At 41.8% G+C, this 18,424-nt stretch overlaps 1 protein-coding gene across 4 annotated transcripts in view; it reads left to right on the top strand.

The window, feature by feature from the left end:
- The window catches only part of ltbp1 (latent transforming growth factor beta binding protein 1), a 129,408-nt gene that overhangs the window by 17,546 nt on the left and 93,438 nt on the right, over nt 1-18,424 (top strand). For all 4 annotated transcript variants that reach the window (XM_022765122.1, XM_022765123.1, XM_022765124.1 and 1 more), the window contains exon 3: nt 18,039-18,375. In XM_022765122.1, the coding sequence (XP_022620843.1) occupies nt 18,039-18,375 (337 nt within the window). The remainder of the gene's footprint in view (nt 1-18,038; nt 18,376-18,424) is intronic.

The raw sequence follows: 18,424 nt of genomic DNA on the forward strand, positions 1-18,424 counted from the left end.
ATGGAAAATTGAATAAAGGAAATAGAAATGAAGAATTTAAGTTCATCTATGTAGTTAACAGTCTACTTGGGCCTTGCCAGGAGAGTGCAAATCTAATTGTCATAAATGTTAATAGATTTTGATGTGGAACACCAGTGTGAACTTCAGCCTGCTCAATGTTCCTTCTCCTGATCTCCTGGTTTTACATCTGCATCCCTTCATGTTTCAGTTACATGTAGGGAGGGGAAATGTTTATGCCACTGATTGGCAACTGGTGACCCACAGGCCATAACTGGCCGGCCAGATAATTTTGATAATCAGATTTTTATGCCTCTGCGCTGACAACAGCCAGAGGCATATTATTTTTGAGTTGTCCGTCCGTCCTTCTCATTCTCGTAGACATGATATTTCACCTTGACAGAACTTCTTCAAATTTGGCACAAACATTCACTTGGACTCAAAGATGAACTGATTAGATTTTGGTGGTCAAAGGTCAAGACCTTTTAGCCATGACTCAAGACTTCACAGCATTATGACAAAACTTCTCACAAATGGTTCATATTTTCTGTGACTCTGGATAAACAGGATGTAACCTGAAACTAGTCTGAGTGGAGGAGGCAGACAACCACCAGGAGGTGATTCTAGTTTTTTAATCTTATAATATCGGATTGACAGCCCCACATTCAGTTATAATATCCACACAGAGAATCTCCCCCCAGATGCTTATTATACTTTTATCCATGTTGAGTTTTTTTTCAGCAATGCTTTATTTCAAGCTATTACCAGCTTTTAGTCTGAAAAGTTTTGGCAGGAAGTTCCAAAGGTTCTGTTGCTTGTTTGGCAAACCGCTGAAATAGCTGACATACAATGTGTGATATGAAAAAAATAACACCAAAATTCAGTAAATCAGTCAAATGTATAATATGTGACTATGGGCCACAGCTCCACATGTAGCAGTAACGAGGGAAATTCCAGTTGCATTTTTGCCAATCAATTTCTTGAATTAGATTATATTAGATTATAATTAGATTATACTTGATTATGTTCTCTTGATCATGAGCCATCTAATGGATTAGAAAAAAGATTGGCCCGAGGCTAAACTTACTTGCCAAACCCCTGGTCTATACAGTCAACTTTGGGCTTTTTTGTCCAGGACATCATATCCTCTCATTTTATTTTTGTCCTCCAGAGCTGTGTCTGCCTTGACCTGCCAGCTGAGTGGAAGGAAAGAGTTTGCCTCATCAAACTTGTGCCCATCATCATATAAGATACAAGTTGCAATCAAATGGAGTGTGATAACTCAACCCTGTCTCCTAGAACAACAGTCTCCAATGCATTGTTTTTTACAGTGTATTCATAGAGAGGTGGTTGGGGTGGACTTTGATACGAAAGACCAGGGTTTAATGTCGTGTTCTACATTTGGTTAGGTTTAGGTCAGTAAAACATTTTAAATTCAAAAATTCTGTTTTCTCTTTGTCATTATAGGGAATTGAGTCTAGATTGATGAGGCAAATTCTTCTTTTTGATTTTAAGGCTGCAACATAACATGTTAAAATACAGCTGCAAGCAGCAATGTGGGGGCCAAGCAGCCCAGCCGGCCAGAGTTGCCATGGAAACATGATAAGTTATTATGTCAAGGGCATGGTTGTCAGCACTCACAGCAAGTTTCATGTCAGTTAATTAAAGGTTTTGCAGCTTTGCTGCCAATTTTGATTGGCTCTGATGGACGAACACTTCTGCAAATCCAAAAGCCAACAAAGACTTTTTGTCAGAGTTGGTTTGAAGAACATCTGAATCAGTGTTGGTATAGATCAGACTCTGGAATTTTGATTTTAAGGCAAACACATTAACAGTTACGAGGCAAAACTTATCTTATTGCCGCGCCTCCAAGAGGTCAAAGGGCACCAGATTTTTTAATCTGACCTCACTTCTGTTTGGCGGCTTTGGTGCCATTTTTGATCGGCTGTGATGGACGAACACTTTGGAAAATCAAATATCCATATGATAAGTTTTGCAAGGCTTGGTCTGAATATTATCTGTGCCAACTTTATTGAAGATTTGTCCGAAAAGTAGCAAAAACGCCCATGAGTCCATAGTAGCAGCCACATCAATTAAGTTGACATGACAAGTTGCCATGTCTCAACCATGGATCCTTATGGCAAATGCGTCAACAGTTTTAAGGAAAAATGCTCCCTGGGTGCCCCCTAAAAGTGAAAGGGCACCAGATTTCTTGAGCTACTTCCTGATTGGGTCCTGAGTCCATATACAAAGTTTAGTTCCTCCAAGCCGTCGACAGCCAGAACCAGAGGAATATTGTCGTCCATTGTTGTGGACATGATTACTTGGTAACACCTTGACGGAACTTCTTCAAATTTGGCACGATCATTTACTTGGACTCAAGGACGAACTGATTATATTTTGGTGATCATAGGTCAAAGGTCAAGGTCAGTGTGACCTCACAAAACACTTTTTAGCCAATACTCAAGACTTCACAGCAATTATGACAAAATTTCACACAAATGGTTCATATTTTCTATGACTCTGGATAAACGGGGATGTAACCTGAAACTTGTCTGAGAAGCGGAGGGATTCACCGCGAGGCAGTAATTCTAGTTATATATGAAAGCATTGCTGAGATGTGACCTCACTCATTGGACACAGTTTGTCAGAGGAGTAACGAATAAATACTTTTACATAAAAACCAAAGTGGCAGAAAATCCAATATGGTGGAAATTGAACTCGGCTTGATCCAAGGAATCCAATGGTCCCTCAGTTTTTGAAAATTGGGCAAAGTTTCATATAAACCCACCTCCAACTTTGACCTGTTGGTGGCCCTAGAGAACTCGAGGCACAGACAAACTTGGTAAAACAGCATCATGAGGGTGTCTCCAGTCAGTGTGCCAAATTTTAAAACTTTTTACCACACGGTTCTTGGGGCTGCTATAGAATCCCATGGCAGATGAAGATGAAAAGGTAGAAACACAGTAGGAGCCTCTGCAGCTCTGATAAGGTCTATTTCTGGATGCACTGTATTTCTGATAAACTTGATAAGCTGTTCCCACAAAATGCCCTTCACTTTGAAAACTAATGAAAAACTGTCTAAGATTTGAGCGTTCATTGAAACACAGGGTTTTTACTCATTTACTCATTTTCACTGGTTCTTGGATCCAGTTTTAATAGCAGCCTGGATATAAATTAAGAAGTTAAATTAAGAAACAACAACAAATGCAAGAACTTAATTACTAGAGGTGAAATGAGTTGCTAGTGTGTATGTATAGTTAGAAAATATACCATAACCCCTGCAAATAGGTGACTATTTACTGTGCTTTCTTCTGTCAACATCTCGTCTCTCCAGCCTGTCTGATGTCAGACTGTATGCCCCTATTTGATCTGCTGTGTGTCATAGTGTTTTATTTCTTATCTCATGACTTCACATCTTTCACACACACAAATAGGATTTCTACAAATCAATGTACAAGCAGACCCACATGCATTTTGTTTCTTCATACACATGTTCATGGTTAAGAAAATATTGATAGGTGTTGTCTTAGTTGTTGTTGTGTGCATGTACATAAGTTAAGATCAGATCTGTGCAATCTTCATGAATGAGGCCCAATGTCTGGACAGCTGCCTGCCAAGTCATGAGAAGACTGTTATTATAGCGTCTGACTGGCACGAGTGTGTGTCTCAGAGTGAAAGAAAAACAGACTTGAAATGGATTATACCTCTTAGCCCGCTCCCTGGCCCAGATCACTTTCTTATTTGCAGCGTCTTGCCAACTTGTTGTTGAAGAAGTAAACAACTTTGCTGGGCCCATCTGTGGGAGTACATAGAGGGAGGGACTGCTGATGTTCTTCGGAGAGCACCAGCAGTGGATGTCTGTGTTTAATGGATGTTAACGTCTTTTCACCTGGTTTTGATGCTAAGTCCTCCTCGACCATCTCTCCCCATTTCACCACACAAACACAATAAAGTTATATTTTGAGACGTTCCGGCCAAGAGTCAAACTGGGGACTAGCTTGCTCAAGGCTCATTATGCGTATATGATATGCACCCAACTACTTGGCCATTAGGCTGCCCTGAATTTTTTTTTTTTACTAGGCTGACACTCTTGCTAGCACCCGCCTCAATCCTCTGCCTAAATTCATGATGGGGTCGTGGATGTGGATGCGTGCGGCAGTTGCTTGGTAATAAGGTACACTATTGTTTTCTGCTACCAATCTAAAGTATAGGCATCGTCATTGTTGTACCTGCTTTCATACGTTTATGGACAGAGGATTGGACATAACCAGGAAGAAAACAGAATAGCAGTAGAAGGAAACAAATGAGGTTTTACTTGAAACTTTGAAATTCCAAATTAGAAGTGCATGTGCACAAAAACAGGGACAATTTAAAGAATATTTATTTTCCAGGACAGTTGCACAAAAAAGAGAACAATCCCGGGAAAACCAGGACGAGTGGCAACCCAAAGACTGAAGTAACTAGAAAGTGCAGAAGTACAGGTGGTGCTATCCACTTGGTAGCATGCTAGTCCCAATCACTCCCAGTAGCTCTCTGAGCTAGTTAGCTTTCTATCTTTGAGTTTGGAAGCTCGTTAGCTTGATCAAGGCAATAAATTCACACAGTTTAACACAGTCCGTCTGTAAACCATCACTCAAGCAATACATCTAATGGGTTCAATAGCTTCCTCTCTTCCATCAAAGACCAGCACTGCAGAGGTGTTTTCTGTTCATCACTGTTGCAGCTTCATATCAAAAGTTCAACAACTGCACTTGATGTGAAAGATAAGTGCAGATTTTCAGATCTAAGTGCAGAGCGAGAGAGAAAGAGCGATCAAATCAGCGAGCAAGAGAGTGCGAGCTTTGACATCGGCAAAGATGATCGCTCTGATGATAGTGGATCACCGAGATCATCCTCCATCACCACAACCCTACAGTGCACAATGAAAAAAATGCTCAAACCAGTCTTGGGAAGTTAAATATTAAAATTTTGTGAATGGGCCTTTTATATCAGCACCACATAACACCCAAAGTGGTCTCATTAATTTGTACTTTGTTCGTGCACATTTGTGCAAGCAAAACAATCACACAACTGTATATTAGTGCGTCATTATTTCTACTTTGTAAATGTCAAAGAGGAACAAACTTAGACTAAACTGATGATTGTCCTGAAGGCCACACCTATCCTGTCAAATAATAATCAAATAATATTGGAATTTTCATATGAGTCTGAAGGACTGGCTCAAGTTTAAGTTTATATATGATCATATATAAACTGAATAGAAATAGTGTTTTCTTTGTTCGTCTTTGGGAATTTATTATTACAGCTATCTGGGCCTCCACAGCCTTTCAACTCTCCAAAGCTCCTAGTGAATTAACACATACACTACATTACAGGGTCAATATAAACATGAATAACCTCGTCTTATGATTGTAATGTTCAAGCACGTATGGGTCCAGGGTCATGTGCTTGTGCACACACAGCACTGCTGCTGAAGAAAATCCTGAAAGAGTTTTCTTCTCGGGGTGTGTGGGCTTGTTCTCAGAGACGTGGTGAGGAGCTCATATCTCAGGCAGGAGTTTGGAATAAAAAAACTCCTCATTCAGTCTGACCAGGATTCCTCCTGGGCGGGACTCTGGGCAGACTCAGAACATGCTGAAGGGATTACATAAACTATCTGGCCTGGGAAAGCCTTTAGGATCCTCCAGCCAGAGCTGTAGTGTGTATCTGGCCTACCTTGCTTTGCCTCCTGTCATAGTGACCCATACCCGGATAAGTTGTGGAAACTGATAGTGACAGGGGTCAGGGAGGGTGAGTGAGATCCATCTGTTGGTCTGTCCAACCCTCTGTTCTGTGAGATGCAGTTAAAAGCTCCAGCTATTTTTCTGGGAGCGAAAACTGTGTGGGTACTGTGATTTTTTTCTTCATTTTTCGTTTTTGACCCAGCACCTGTTGAAGAGGTTTTCTTTAATTTGATATCTTTTTTTGGGGTGGGATTCTTTCCCATGATTCCATTGATGTCAGGAGTCCATTCAGCTGGGACTTAACATCCCATTCTCTCTGCAGCAGTGGAAAACAGCAGTATATACAGGTCATCTCAAACTGTGCAGTTGGGACATGTAGCGCTACACTGGCTTGACCTTTTGCCTTTTCTTTGATGACTTCCACAGGAAGTGAATGAACAGCTGACCTGATTTTGTTGTTGGCTCTGCCTCACACATCACCACAGGAACAACTGAGTCACCATGTATGAAGCAGGTTGGCAGTTCCGCACATACTCCACAAACCTAACCATGACAAGCTGGTAATGTTGCTGTAATCCAGTGTTGCCAACAGCAAGCTAAATCTGGGGCATGTTCTGTGTTGTGTCAAACATATTACACTTTCCAATGTCTTCATCATGGCTTAACCTGTCAAGACTCGGTGAGACGTTTACATGCTTCTCCCTTTCGTTTTGAAGACACGTAACTGATGAAATGGATTGGGATTCGCTGAAATTCATGTCAGAAAGGTGAAATCCATTATGGTAAATGTATTTTGTTTGTTTTTTCTGCAGTTTTAGCAGCAAAAAAGTTTTTAAAGGTCCATATAGTATAAAGGTAGATGTCCATGTGTTGTTTGATTATAAAGCAGGTCTTGGTTCTATATTAATACTGTGAAAGTATCAAAGCCTCAGTCCACAGAGAAATGCACACAGCCTGTATTCAGAAACTGAGCCTTAAAACCAGCTGTCAGGACTTCTGGAACTTTGTGATGTCACAACAAAGCGGTCACCAAGCCCTGCCCACCTGGACCCACCATCCAACCAGGCAGGATTTGGTTTCTCTGAGTCTTTACCTGAAATCTGCTATATTTTTATTGGATCACTCAGAAACCACTCAGCCAATCAGAAGAGAAGCTCACATCCTCCTCACTTCTGATTGGCTCACCAACCTGTACTACAGCTCCAGAGAGAAGCCTGAGAGAGGAGATGTAAAACTAGATAGAGATGGTTTTTGGTTCTTAAAACCACTGGAACATTTTTTTATTCTCCTGATGATTTACAATAACAATCAAAGGTTTAAGCTTAGTGAACGTCAGTTTTTTCAGAAAACCTTCACGTTTAGGAGGTTGTTTAAACAGTGCTGAGGTTTCAGAAGGAGCCTGAGGTCTTAAGGAGGCTTCAAAGTCACAACTAGTCACAGATAAATCAGCAACCTATTTATATTGAATACCATGTTATTGCGGCAGAAGTCAAGATAATTAACCTAATGTTATTAAAGCTGGTCAGTCAGGAATGTACCTTGTGTCCTTCCATGACCCAAATAAATAAGACAGAAATATACAGAGATACACTCACCCAGCACTTTATTGGGAATTTATTATTGATGCAGTTATCCTATCAGCCAATCACGTGGCAGCAGTGTACACTATATACTATAACTCCTGCAGATCCAGGTGAGGAGCTTCAGTTAATGCTCAGTGAGTGTATGGTGGACCCTTATTGCTGTAGAGCAGAGTGTGAATTACTGTATAAAATAACAATTGGGGGGGTCAACTATTTCTCCAGGGTGAAAGGGAACCCAGTACAATGCAGGCACATGCATCAGTGAACTGAGGTGTTGGGCACACATGTATTTTAATATTGTTCAATGACCCAACAGGTAAAACTCCTGAATTCCTGAGTGAAAACAAATAAACTAATGTTAAAAGCAAAAGACTAAACAACCACAACCAATGAAATAATAAAGGCTGTGTCCAAAATCACTCACTGCTTCCTATAGTCCACTGTATAGGGAGATTGCCATTTTGCAGTGCTGTCTGAAGGTATAGTGAGAATTATTATACCCTATATTTTGGACTCATAGTATCCCACAATGCATCGTGAAAAGTAGTGTACAACCAGTGGTCACTAACTAAGCAATATATACCATCGTGTATTGCACTTGAGCTGAAAACGGTGAAGAGAAAATGACCCGAGTAGTGTCTGGAAGTGTTTTTTCATTTTACTGATGAGCTCACGACATAGTCCTCTACATACACCTCCCTGGATAGTGAGTAGAGAGGAGTGAAGGAGTGAGTGATTTCGGACACAACCATACTCTATATTGATGTCAGAACATCAACACCAACATCAACACAGTATATCTACAACAACTATTCCTTCATTGTCTCACTGCTCATGACTGAGCACCAGTGTTTGCTAACATTAGATCATATATGACATTTTATATTGGTAATGAAATGACACGCTAACACTGGAAACAAGCAAACATTAGTTAGCTAAACTGTAATTTAAGACTAAAGTTAAAAATTAATTAATTATTAAACAAGCTAGATAGTTAGCTACTGCTACTTACATTTACCTACAGTGTCTGTGTGACTCACAGGAGTAGACATTTGAGGACAGATCCACTGATGGAGTGAGGCAGGGAGACAAGATGTTAGTGTTGGAGGAAAAAAAGGCCAGGTCCGGGCCAGAGACTAAGTCTACACCTCTTCACCAACACTTGACTTTCTACAAAACTGCACTTTTACTGAAGTCAAAAAAGATTAAAAAAGGAAGTCACTGGAGATGGTTAGAGTCCAGTGCAATAGAATTTATTCTTTCACAAGAACAAAAGCGAGACCAGATTCGGATCCGAACTAAAGACAGAGAGCCTGTGAATTCCATCTTAGGTGGGTTCTCCACCTATTTTCTAAAGTAAACCTATCACCGCCTTGGGAACAATGGTGTCCAGCCCCATGTGGAATTCCCCAAACCAGGCATGCCAGGGTAGCGTAGTAGGACCAGGTGTCCAGAGTCCTCTCGTCCACCCTACCTAAGACTCCTGTGCCAAGGCGTGTAGTAGGACCAGGCATCCAAAAGGCTCCCCTCTACCCTAAACCTAAGGCCCTCGTCTATCCTCAATCTGGGCCTCCCTACGGCTGCTACTCCAACACCATTTTTTAACTTTATTTCCTCCAGGTTCCATTCTATAGCAATCTTACTTCAGTAAACAATGCTCAGTTGTGAGCATTAGTTGTGAGCATTGCTATTCCATTGGATTATATAAATTTAACATTCAGTATATTTATAATGCATAGTATACTTCAGTGAGAATTTACCACAACATTAGAAATGGTACAGTCCACTTTAGGGATGTGACAAGATTCTTCCAGACATGAGTATGGGAAATATATTGTAATATTAACTATACTATCTTACTAGGTAAGAAGAATATATAAATGTTTCAACCCCCCAAACGGTTGATTTTGCCTTTTTTTGGGGGTCATAGTTTTAATCAAGAGGGCCAGACCCCCCCAATCCCACCCATAATTTGAATCCTGCTGTAGAGCACAGATTGTTTTTGTTTTCGTCTTTTCCTGGCAGCAACTTGTGATTCAGCTACACAAACTGATCTGATTCAGGAGAGATGATCAGGAGACATTCCAACTCCTCCTCCAGACTGGGTGAAGTCAGACGTTGGTGGATTATTGCATTGCAAGGCAGTATAGTGCTTTGTCAAATCGCCTGATCTGAACACATCTCGATGATCTCACAAACAATACGTCTTTGTAAATCTGAATTGTGCAGTTTGCTTTCCTGAACGAACGAACGGATTCCTCTACAAGAGAGGGTCATATCATTAGTACTAAGTTTAGTTGACATCAGAGATGCTCTGCGTGAATCCTGAGGATTGACTCATCTAGGCATGTTTTAGTGGATCATTTTCAACTAAAACTGATCAAATTCTGATCCTTTCATCACTGCATGCCACAATGTTTTGCTCAGCTTGGCTGCTAATGTGGCAGCTCTGATCTGCCTCACTACAGCCTGCAGTGAAGCATTTCTCTGTATATGTGAATGTGAATGTGAAAAAGGATTTGAGGTGCACAGGTGTGGGTACTGACATCCAGGCTGGCAAAATGCATGAATTTGCTTAAAGTCTAACTCTCCTCAGTGTGAAACAGTAGAGTACAAACTTTCAGGTGGCAGCTTCTCTCCTTTATCAACACTCATTAATTAGGCAAGGCAAATGTATTTGTATAGCACATTATCATACGCAGAGGGCTTCAATGTGCTTAACATAAATATAAGAAGTATCTTAAAAGAAAGAAAAGCATAAAAATAGAAGTATAAAGCATATAAGCAATTGATCCTTAAGTGATTGGGTTAAAAACCCTGATATACAAAGCCATTTGTTTTTATACATCCACAGAGGCACCAGTCAGAGCCATAGGCATATTGTTTTCAGGTTGTCTGTCTGTTAGTACGTACGTACATCCGAGACATTGATATCTCAGTAACGCCTTGATGGAACTTTTTCAAATTTGGTACAAACATTCACTTGGACTAAAGGATGAACTAATTAGATTTTGGTGGTCAAAGGTCAAGGTCAAGGTGACCTCACAAAACGCTTTTTAGCCGTTACTCAAGACAAACACAGCAATGACTAAATGACTAGATTTCACGCAAATGGTTCATATTTTATATGACTCTGGATAAACAGGGATGTAACCTGAAAAAAACATCTTCTCTCAATGTGTGTTGGCTATGGGAACACCTGACAGCTGGCTGACTCAGGTAATTTGCTGCTGGTTATTGTGTCCATCAGCAGCCCTGTCACTGGAGGGCTGCTGAATGCAGGCCGACAGTAAATGTTCATCAGTTCACAGGGCAAGGGGGGAGTCAAGTCGATTAAGCCATGACTGTCTCTGGGTATTGTGTCTACATGATGCCCACACTCACCCTTAACCAGCACTGCAGACATCAGCTCTCTGAATTAGTTTCGAATAATAGTATGATTTCCTGCATTGAGAGCTCGTACCTCATTGCAGGTAGTGATGTCATGTCGTCTTCAGCACTGGTCACTCTCATTGTCAACAGGAGAGGAGGATTTTCTCTGATAAGATCTCACAACGTGTTGTTGTTTCCTTAGTCTCATATTAACTGCTTTTTCTTTGTGGTAATGAAAGGTTGCAATGGCTGCTAAGGATGGAGGAGAAAGACAGAAAATATAACATTCACCGTGAAGCTACAAGATACAAAGGAAATACAAAAACTATGTAAACTATGACATCTTTTCTTCATTCCACCTTATCTACTCACAGGAGAGATCCATCCTTCACTCCCCTGCACATGTAGAGTCAGTTCAGCTCTGTGTGTGACTCATGTTTCACCTCCAACCTCATGTTTTAACATCTTTGTTCTTCGCTGGGGTTGTGAAAACCACACAGTCTTGGTCATAGCTCAGTTATGAAATCCAGTGGAGCAGAGTTTCTCTCCTGCCGGGCTGTTGACAGCGAGTATTAAAGCAGCTAACAGCCGCCCCACCTCGTGCTTCCATCACCTTTTTCCAAGTTAGTTTTGTTGACAGCCTGTCACAGTGTGATGAAGGGGAAAAAGGTGAAGTGAGTCAACACACAAAATGTTAAGTCTAGGGTTAACTCTTCTCCACTGATGGGGGACAGCCGTTGTGAGTACAGTGTTATCACTGATAGTGCAGCAGATAAATGCAATAATGTTTAAAATGTGGATATAAGCACCAAAATTGGTACGTTTCTCCCTCTGGAGGCATTCATTTGAAAAATCCCATTAGCTAATTGAAATTTCAAAATTTCAAGATGGCTGTCATTTCTGTGATAGGAAACATATTTTACCACAGAATTTTACCCATGAGACAGATTTCAATGATTTTGTTATGTAATCCTGATTTAGACTATGAGGATGTCAAATTCAAAACTCTCACATTTGTGCAATGTCTAATATGTAATGTGAAAAATGCATAAAACACAATGTATTTGTAAACCATTTATTATGAATGATGGATCAAACGTTCTGTAAGAGTCGACAGTCTACTTGTTAACTTGTCTTAACATTAGCTCGGTAGGCTAACTCACTAGTGTTAGGCTAGCATTTTTGCAAGTGATATTTTTTTGTGACTAACATACTTTCATTTGATTGTATTAAATTTCTCCTTCCACATTGTTAAAATGTTTGATATGACACCTGGATTATTCATATGAGAAAATAGTGGATGTATTTATTGCAAAAAATAATATTTCCTTGCTAGAAATGTCAGCCATCTTTAATTTTTGAGTGGCTAATGTGTTTTATCAAAAGAGTAATACCCAAGGAGGACTAGGGGCTGTCACTTTTTATTCGAAATTCGAACATGAAGTAGTTTGCCTTGTGATCCAGCAAAGGGCGCTCTGTCAGCTTGACCTATTGCATGCCATGTTCGGTCTTGATTTATTGAAAAAGTGACGGCCCTAGTATCCACATTTGAAATATTTTCCTGAAGCATGCAGTTACCTGCTGCACTCTGAGAGAACTGATGGGCAGAGCTAAGAAAACTAAGTTGGAGGTTCCTGCAATGGGATATTGGAGGTGATACTGCGATGCACAGAAGAAATTAGGTGGGAGTTGTGGGAGCCCAACAGCAAGAATTTGAAAACACAACACAATAACACAACTCATCAAGTAAGTTCATGGCTGACTGTTAAATGAATATTTTCACACCACTGGTCTGTCACCTTGTTAGTCAGTTTAAACTACTGCTGTACTCTGACTAAAGGGAGGTGTGTCTATGTGTGCGTGCACACGTGCATGTGTGTTAGCATGCTGTGTGTGCAGCATCCTCTGTTTTTTGATTTTTGCTGTGGTATTGAATTTGGTATAGAGAATCATGGGATTTAAAGGTTTTGGTACAGCCTACCAAAACTCGGGGAAAGTGTCGTCCACATGTAGATATTACAGGAACATGACGTTAGCAGCCTGTTACCTGTCCAGTCCATCTGAAGGGATGTAAACACACGTTAATAAAGTAGTTACGGAGTTGCTTTATTTATGTGAAGTGGTTGTTTACCTTGTGATGAATAAATCACTTGAGTCACAGTGGATTCAGTGAAGTATGTAGAATAACCAGGATGTTTAGTCATCATCTCTGGCCAGTGGAAAGATAAAAGCATCTCTGGCCCAGAGGATCAGTGAGATCCTCAGCAGAGTCTTATCAGAGCTGATCTGAGCTCTGAGGGCCAGCAGTGACTCACATGATGTGGAATTCAATACCTCATATATCCATGTCATATCTTCCCACAGCTACCTGCTTCTGAATTCAGGGAACATCTGTCCCAGACTCATGCAAGGTCAAACACACTGTTGCAGTTACACATGAAGTCTGAGCAATTTTCTCCATTTTGGAGTTTTAAGGCATCAAGGCAGCGACACAAAGGAAATCATTATACTTCCCCACCACCCGCTCCCACACACACACCCAGAGTATTTTTTAACTCCTTCAGACCCTTTGCAGACAGAGGTGTGGGTGTGGCAGGGCTTCCTGAGCACCAGGCCCAGCACAGGCTGATCAAACGGGTCCAGGGCATCAGCATGACCGATCTACTTCCTGTCCCCAGCTAGGAAATAAATTACCATCACTTAGTGTGTCACCCCTGTCGCAGCACAGAGCGCTCATGTAGATCACCTCAGTCTCAGAGCAGGAGAGAAAACTATTCACAGAACAGATGGCAGCTCAGTCCCAGGCCAGAGAGGGGTGGGGGGTGGAGGAGGGAGGATGAAAACTATTTACTCTAGTCGGAAAAGAAAGCAGAGAGAGCTTTGCTCAAAGTGGAAAATTAACTGTGGGGTTGTGTCAAAACGCTAACACAACTCAGCTCCAGGGGGGGAAAGACAGCAATGAGGTCACTTTTGAGGTAATCACTGTGTGGGGGAGGAGAGAGGGGTGGGGGGTGTGGGTGTAACTACACCAATCTTACATGTTGAAAGAAGAGGCTGGGACACAGGCTGCTGTTAGAAAATAAACTGTGCTGCTAATGTCCTGAAATATGAGTGTTGCCTTACTGTTATAGTTACAGATGTGTTAACGATGCTTAACCGATTTAGTTTGAATGTTTTCAGGCAGAGAGAAGGAGGTGGTGGCAACAACATGTAGAGGATTTTTGTGGACTCACTTCTGTGGGGAACTTTGACACAAACGTGCTTCTGTTGGCTGAGCATCTTGACAGGGTCAGACTCACACTGCTCTACAACAGTCATGTGGTGTTTATAGTCATGAGACACAAGTAGATGATGCAAATACTAAAAATTAAGTCTGTTAACGAACTGTGTCCATAGCAACTGATGGAACTTTCTTACTTTGTAACTTTGTAAGATTTTCTCTGACAGAACTGAGAGAACTTTTGAATAAATAATATATATTAATAAGAAAGGGGGGGGGGGGTCCAGTTCTTGCATTTTTGTACAGTACAGCATCAATGACACCTAAGCACTTATCTATTATAACCTGTGCGACCCCATGTCAAGTTTGTTATGTATTAGTCTATTGCATGGTTTTCTCAACGTTAGTTTAGCTGATCGTTAACTTGAGGTTGTTATTGCAACATATCAGACCTCTGCATGTCTTCTCACTGTCCTGTTCACTGTCCCACATTGGAGAAGCCATCAGAGGACTCAGGTACAGGTGCTGATTTCTCAAGGGTGTAGACTGTGAAGAGAGGTTGTGCTGGTAACAGTTCCTGAAGGTTCCCAGTACTCGGCAGTGACCCATGTGGCCATGTGGTCTGGTCGTACTGATGTCAGGGTGGACAGACATTGTTAGTTTCCTCTGAAACTTCTGTGTCTGAATGCTGCATGAGGAGAACAGGACTCTCTGAGTCTCAGGGTGCATCAATAAAACTGGGTTGTAAACAAGCATCAACCTCCAGGCCCAAAAACTGAAGCCAACACTGAAAACTGCAGTTCCTCTAATGACCACTAGAGTCTGGCCCCAATAGTGAGTCACTCCCCATAGACTCCCATGTTAAAATGTCCAACTTTACAGCAGAAATAAACGTGTTTTACAGCCGATCATGATCTGCAGATTTTCATTAAAAATAGGTGATCGGTAGATGGGAATTAATGCTTCTAGTCACCACTCACCTTAAAACCGATTACCTGTGTTTAATACTCTGGTGTCTGCAGCTTAGATAAGCACAGTGTGCTGTGTTGTGTAGTCCCGCCTCCCACCTTGTTCACTGTGCCGGTGTGCGACAGGCCACCAAAACAAAACAACATGTCGACCGTGTGGAACTTTCCCAGTGATTGACACTGATATACTGTACACCATCTGCAATGCATGCCAAAGATGATTGGTTATGGCTGTGGATCGGGCAATCTCACTCATAGATGATCGGTATTGCCGGCAAAAATACGTGATCTGTTTACATTTTATCAACACTTTAAGTTCTGCATAATTGTGGGCATGGCCTCTTTGAGCGACAGGTGGGCGAATGTATGCCATAAAGTCCCAGCTCCACACATGCCCTCCCTCTTTGACAATTTTTGGATTAGCTGGGAGTTAGGGGCGTAGTCAGACACTGCCAAGATGGTGACGGTGGAGCAGCTCACTATGAGCTTCAAAAACGCTCTTCAGAAACCTGTGGGTGGAGTCACAGAGGCTACGTCCATCTTTATTTACAGTCTGTAAATTGTATAACATGCACAGCAAAAGCCAAAGTGTTTATACTTGTTGCTAATGGCCACACTGAAAGGTGGAGCAAAAAGCGCACCGTCATTTAGGGCGGGGCGATGGGAATTGCACAGAACATGTTTGGACAAAGCATGCGAGACTTCAAGGTTTATGTATAATAAGGATCAGATCTGAACAGACTGGACCAGACCTGATCTTTAATAGAGGACTCAGGTCGTTGGTGGAGGGACTAACTTCTCCATGGGCCAGCAGATGTTTTTCATCAGTCACTTCATTTCCCCTTCATTAATCATTTTCATAAATCTCAAAGCCACTGATTAGACTAACAAGCTTAGTGGACACACACACGCACACACTCTTGCACAGCGATCTTTGTGGGGTCCCATCACTGACATAATGCATTCCCTAACCCTGACCCTAACCTCAACCATCACTACTGAACCTAACCCGAAAACCAAGTCTTAACCATCAAACAGCCATTTAAACGAGTAGGGTCCAGCACCACAAACACACACACACAATCTGCTGGGTTATCTGCTATCTAACGTCCTGTGTTATGGTTGAACCAAACATATCTGTGCATGTATGTACACGTGTGCACAGGAGCAGAGTAAACCTCAGCCCTCCTCCCCCCATCATCGACCTGCAGAGAACAGAGCTGTGTGTAATTACAGGCTCTTTGCTGCAGATGTACTAAAACCTACACACACACACACACACACACACACACACACACACACACACACACACACACATATATATGATCATGATTTTATACTTGCCTCTACTAAATAAGTATTTAACAGCTGGACTGGTTCATCGGTTATTTGCCAAATGAATGACTTGTCACTAAGTTCTTTGTAAAACAGCTGGTGGTGTGTATACAAATCTATATATATATATATATATATGTATATATCGTATGTTGATGAACAAATTATTCAAGTTAGCTCACAGCCCAGCACCCTGCAGCTCGATTGGCATCGCCAGAGAACACCAGAATTGTCAGGTCCACCTCTGGCGCCCTGTTCTCTTCACAGATGAGAGCAGGTTCACACTGAGCACATGTGACAGGCGTGAAAGAGTCTGGAGACGCCAAACTTCATTCCTTTACTCACCAACAGCTGTCTCCAGAGGTGGAAACAAACACCAATATTAACTCTTGTCTTCATCACGTCTTTTTTTTTTCTTCTGAAGTTAGCATGCTAACCAGCTAGCTCTGGCCCATCTCATCACTTTCCGATAGTAATTACTGTAGCCTCCAATCTGCCCAAAAGAAGTAGCTGCTCAGAGGATGAATTCTAACCTTTTGTCTAGTAACACAATGATGGCTGAAGCTCTTGACAAGCGACAAACACCACCACCTGCCTCTGACAAGAAACCACGTTCAGCAGCAGAGAAAACTTGCACATAGACCCTTTAAGTGTCGTAACAACAACATGTCATCCTGTTTCCACTGCTTGTGTGATATGAACATGAAAATGTGGAGCTCTGTGTCTGCACATGTTTGTAGTGGTGTGTTGAAGGTTGGCCTCTAACAGCAGTAGATGATTTTAATAAAACCAGCCTTCTGTGATCAATGACTACCAGCTGCTGCCAGCTGAGAAGACACCACCTAGTGATATTATTAATGATGTAGCACTGTGTCGTTACAGTTCTTTTAAATGTGTGTGCGTCTGACTGTACAGGGCTTGTCCTGAACTCCAGGTTTTACACCTGTAGTTGTGTTTACTTATATATATAAGTAAATAAAACAAAGACGGTTTCCTTTCGGTTTCAGTCTGTTTTGTTTTAATTTTTATTCCTCTGCAACGGCGACAGTCAGAGCTGGAGCCGTATTGTTTTCGGATTGTCTGTCCCATTCTCGTGGACATAATATCTGAGTAACGCCTTGACGGAACTTCAAATTTGGCACAAACATTCACTTGGACTCAAGGATGAGCTGATGATTCTAATTACAAATGAACCAAGATAGGTAAACATAAGTCAGAAGTGAGCAGTGCCAGTCCATTGTATGAGAAACAGCTAATACCTGGACTAATTCAAACAAGTGAACAATCTAAACGTTTACATGTTGAAAGCTCAGTCGCTGTAACTATACCTGTGTGCTCCAGACGTCATCACTCCTCATCTTCTGTGTCCTGTCTCTTGAAGAACCAGGTTGTTTTCCTCTTCCTCTTCTCTTGGACTTATTATTATGACTCCTCTCAGTCAAACTGCTGCTGGAGCTCACATGTCATGAATAATGCTTAGTGTGTAGGAAGAGGATGGACAAGACATAGGGGTTTGGGGGTGGTTGGTTATTTACTATTATTCATGCACTTTTTAACGCAGTACTTGTAAAATACATATATTACAGCTGATACCATTGGACGGATAATTGAATGAGGTGCAGTGTGTGTGTGTGTGTGTGTGTGTGTGTGTGTGTGTGTGTGTGTGTGTGTGTGTGTTTGTGTGTGTATGCATTTAAAATCAGTCCAGTCTAGTGTATCCATATGTTTGCATGTGTATCCCTTTGTTCTGCATGTGCCACCTCTCACCCTCATCTCTCATTCTCCATGTGTCTCTCCTTCCTCTTCCTCTCTCCTCTGTCTGGGTTCTGTGTTGCAGCCAACTGCGTCCCTCAGTGCCAGAACGGAGGAATGTGCCTGAGGCCTCAGCTCTGTGTCTGCAAGCCTGGCTCAAAGGGGAAGGCATGCGAGCAGAAGACTGTGTCCACACACCCCTTCCCAGCAGCACCTGGGAACGAACCCACCAATGGGCACAACACTGGTTACACTAATGGACACAATGGAGTACCACAGCGGCCCATACCTCAGCAAGTGTCTCCCCATGGCTACGCCTCTGCCCCCCCACCGGCGACCAATATGGCTCAGATGAAACTCACTCTCAAGCCAGCCCCCCAGCTCGTTCGACCACATTACATCCAGCAACACATCCAGCAGCAGTGAGTACCATGCTTCATCATCTGACCTCATTCATATAGATTCAGTGAA

Source organism: Seriola dumerili, unplaced genomic scaffold (genome assembly GCF_002260705.1).
Source record: "Seriola dumerili isolate Sdu_G_001 unplaced genomic scaffold, Sdu_1.0 BDQW01000665.1, whole genome shotgun sequence".
In the NCBI taxonomy this organism is placed as follows: domain Eukaryota; kingdom Metazoa; phylum Chordata; class Actinopteri; order Carangiformes; family Carangidae; genus Seriola; species Seriola dumerili.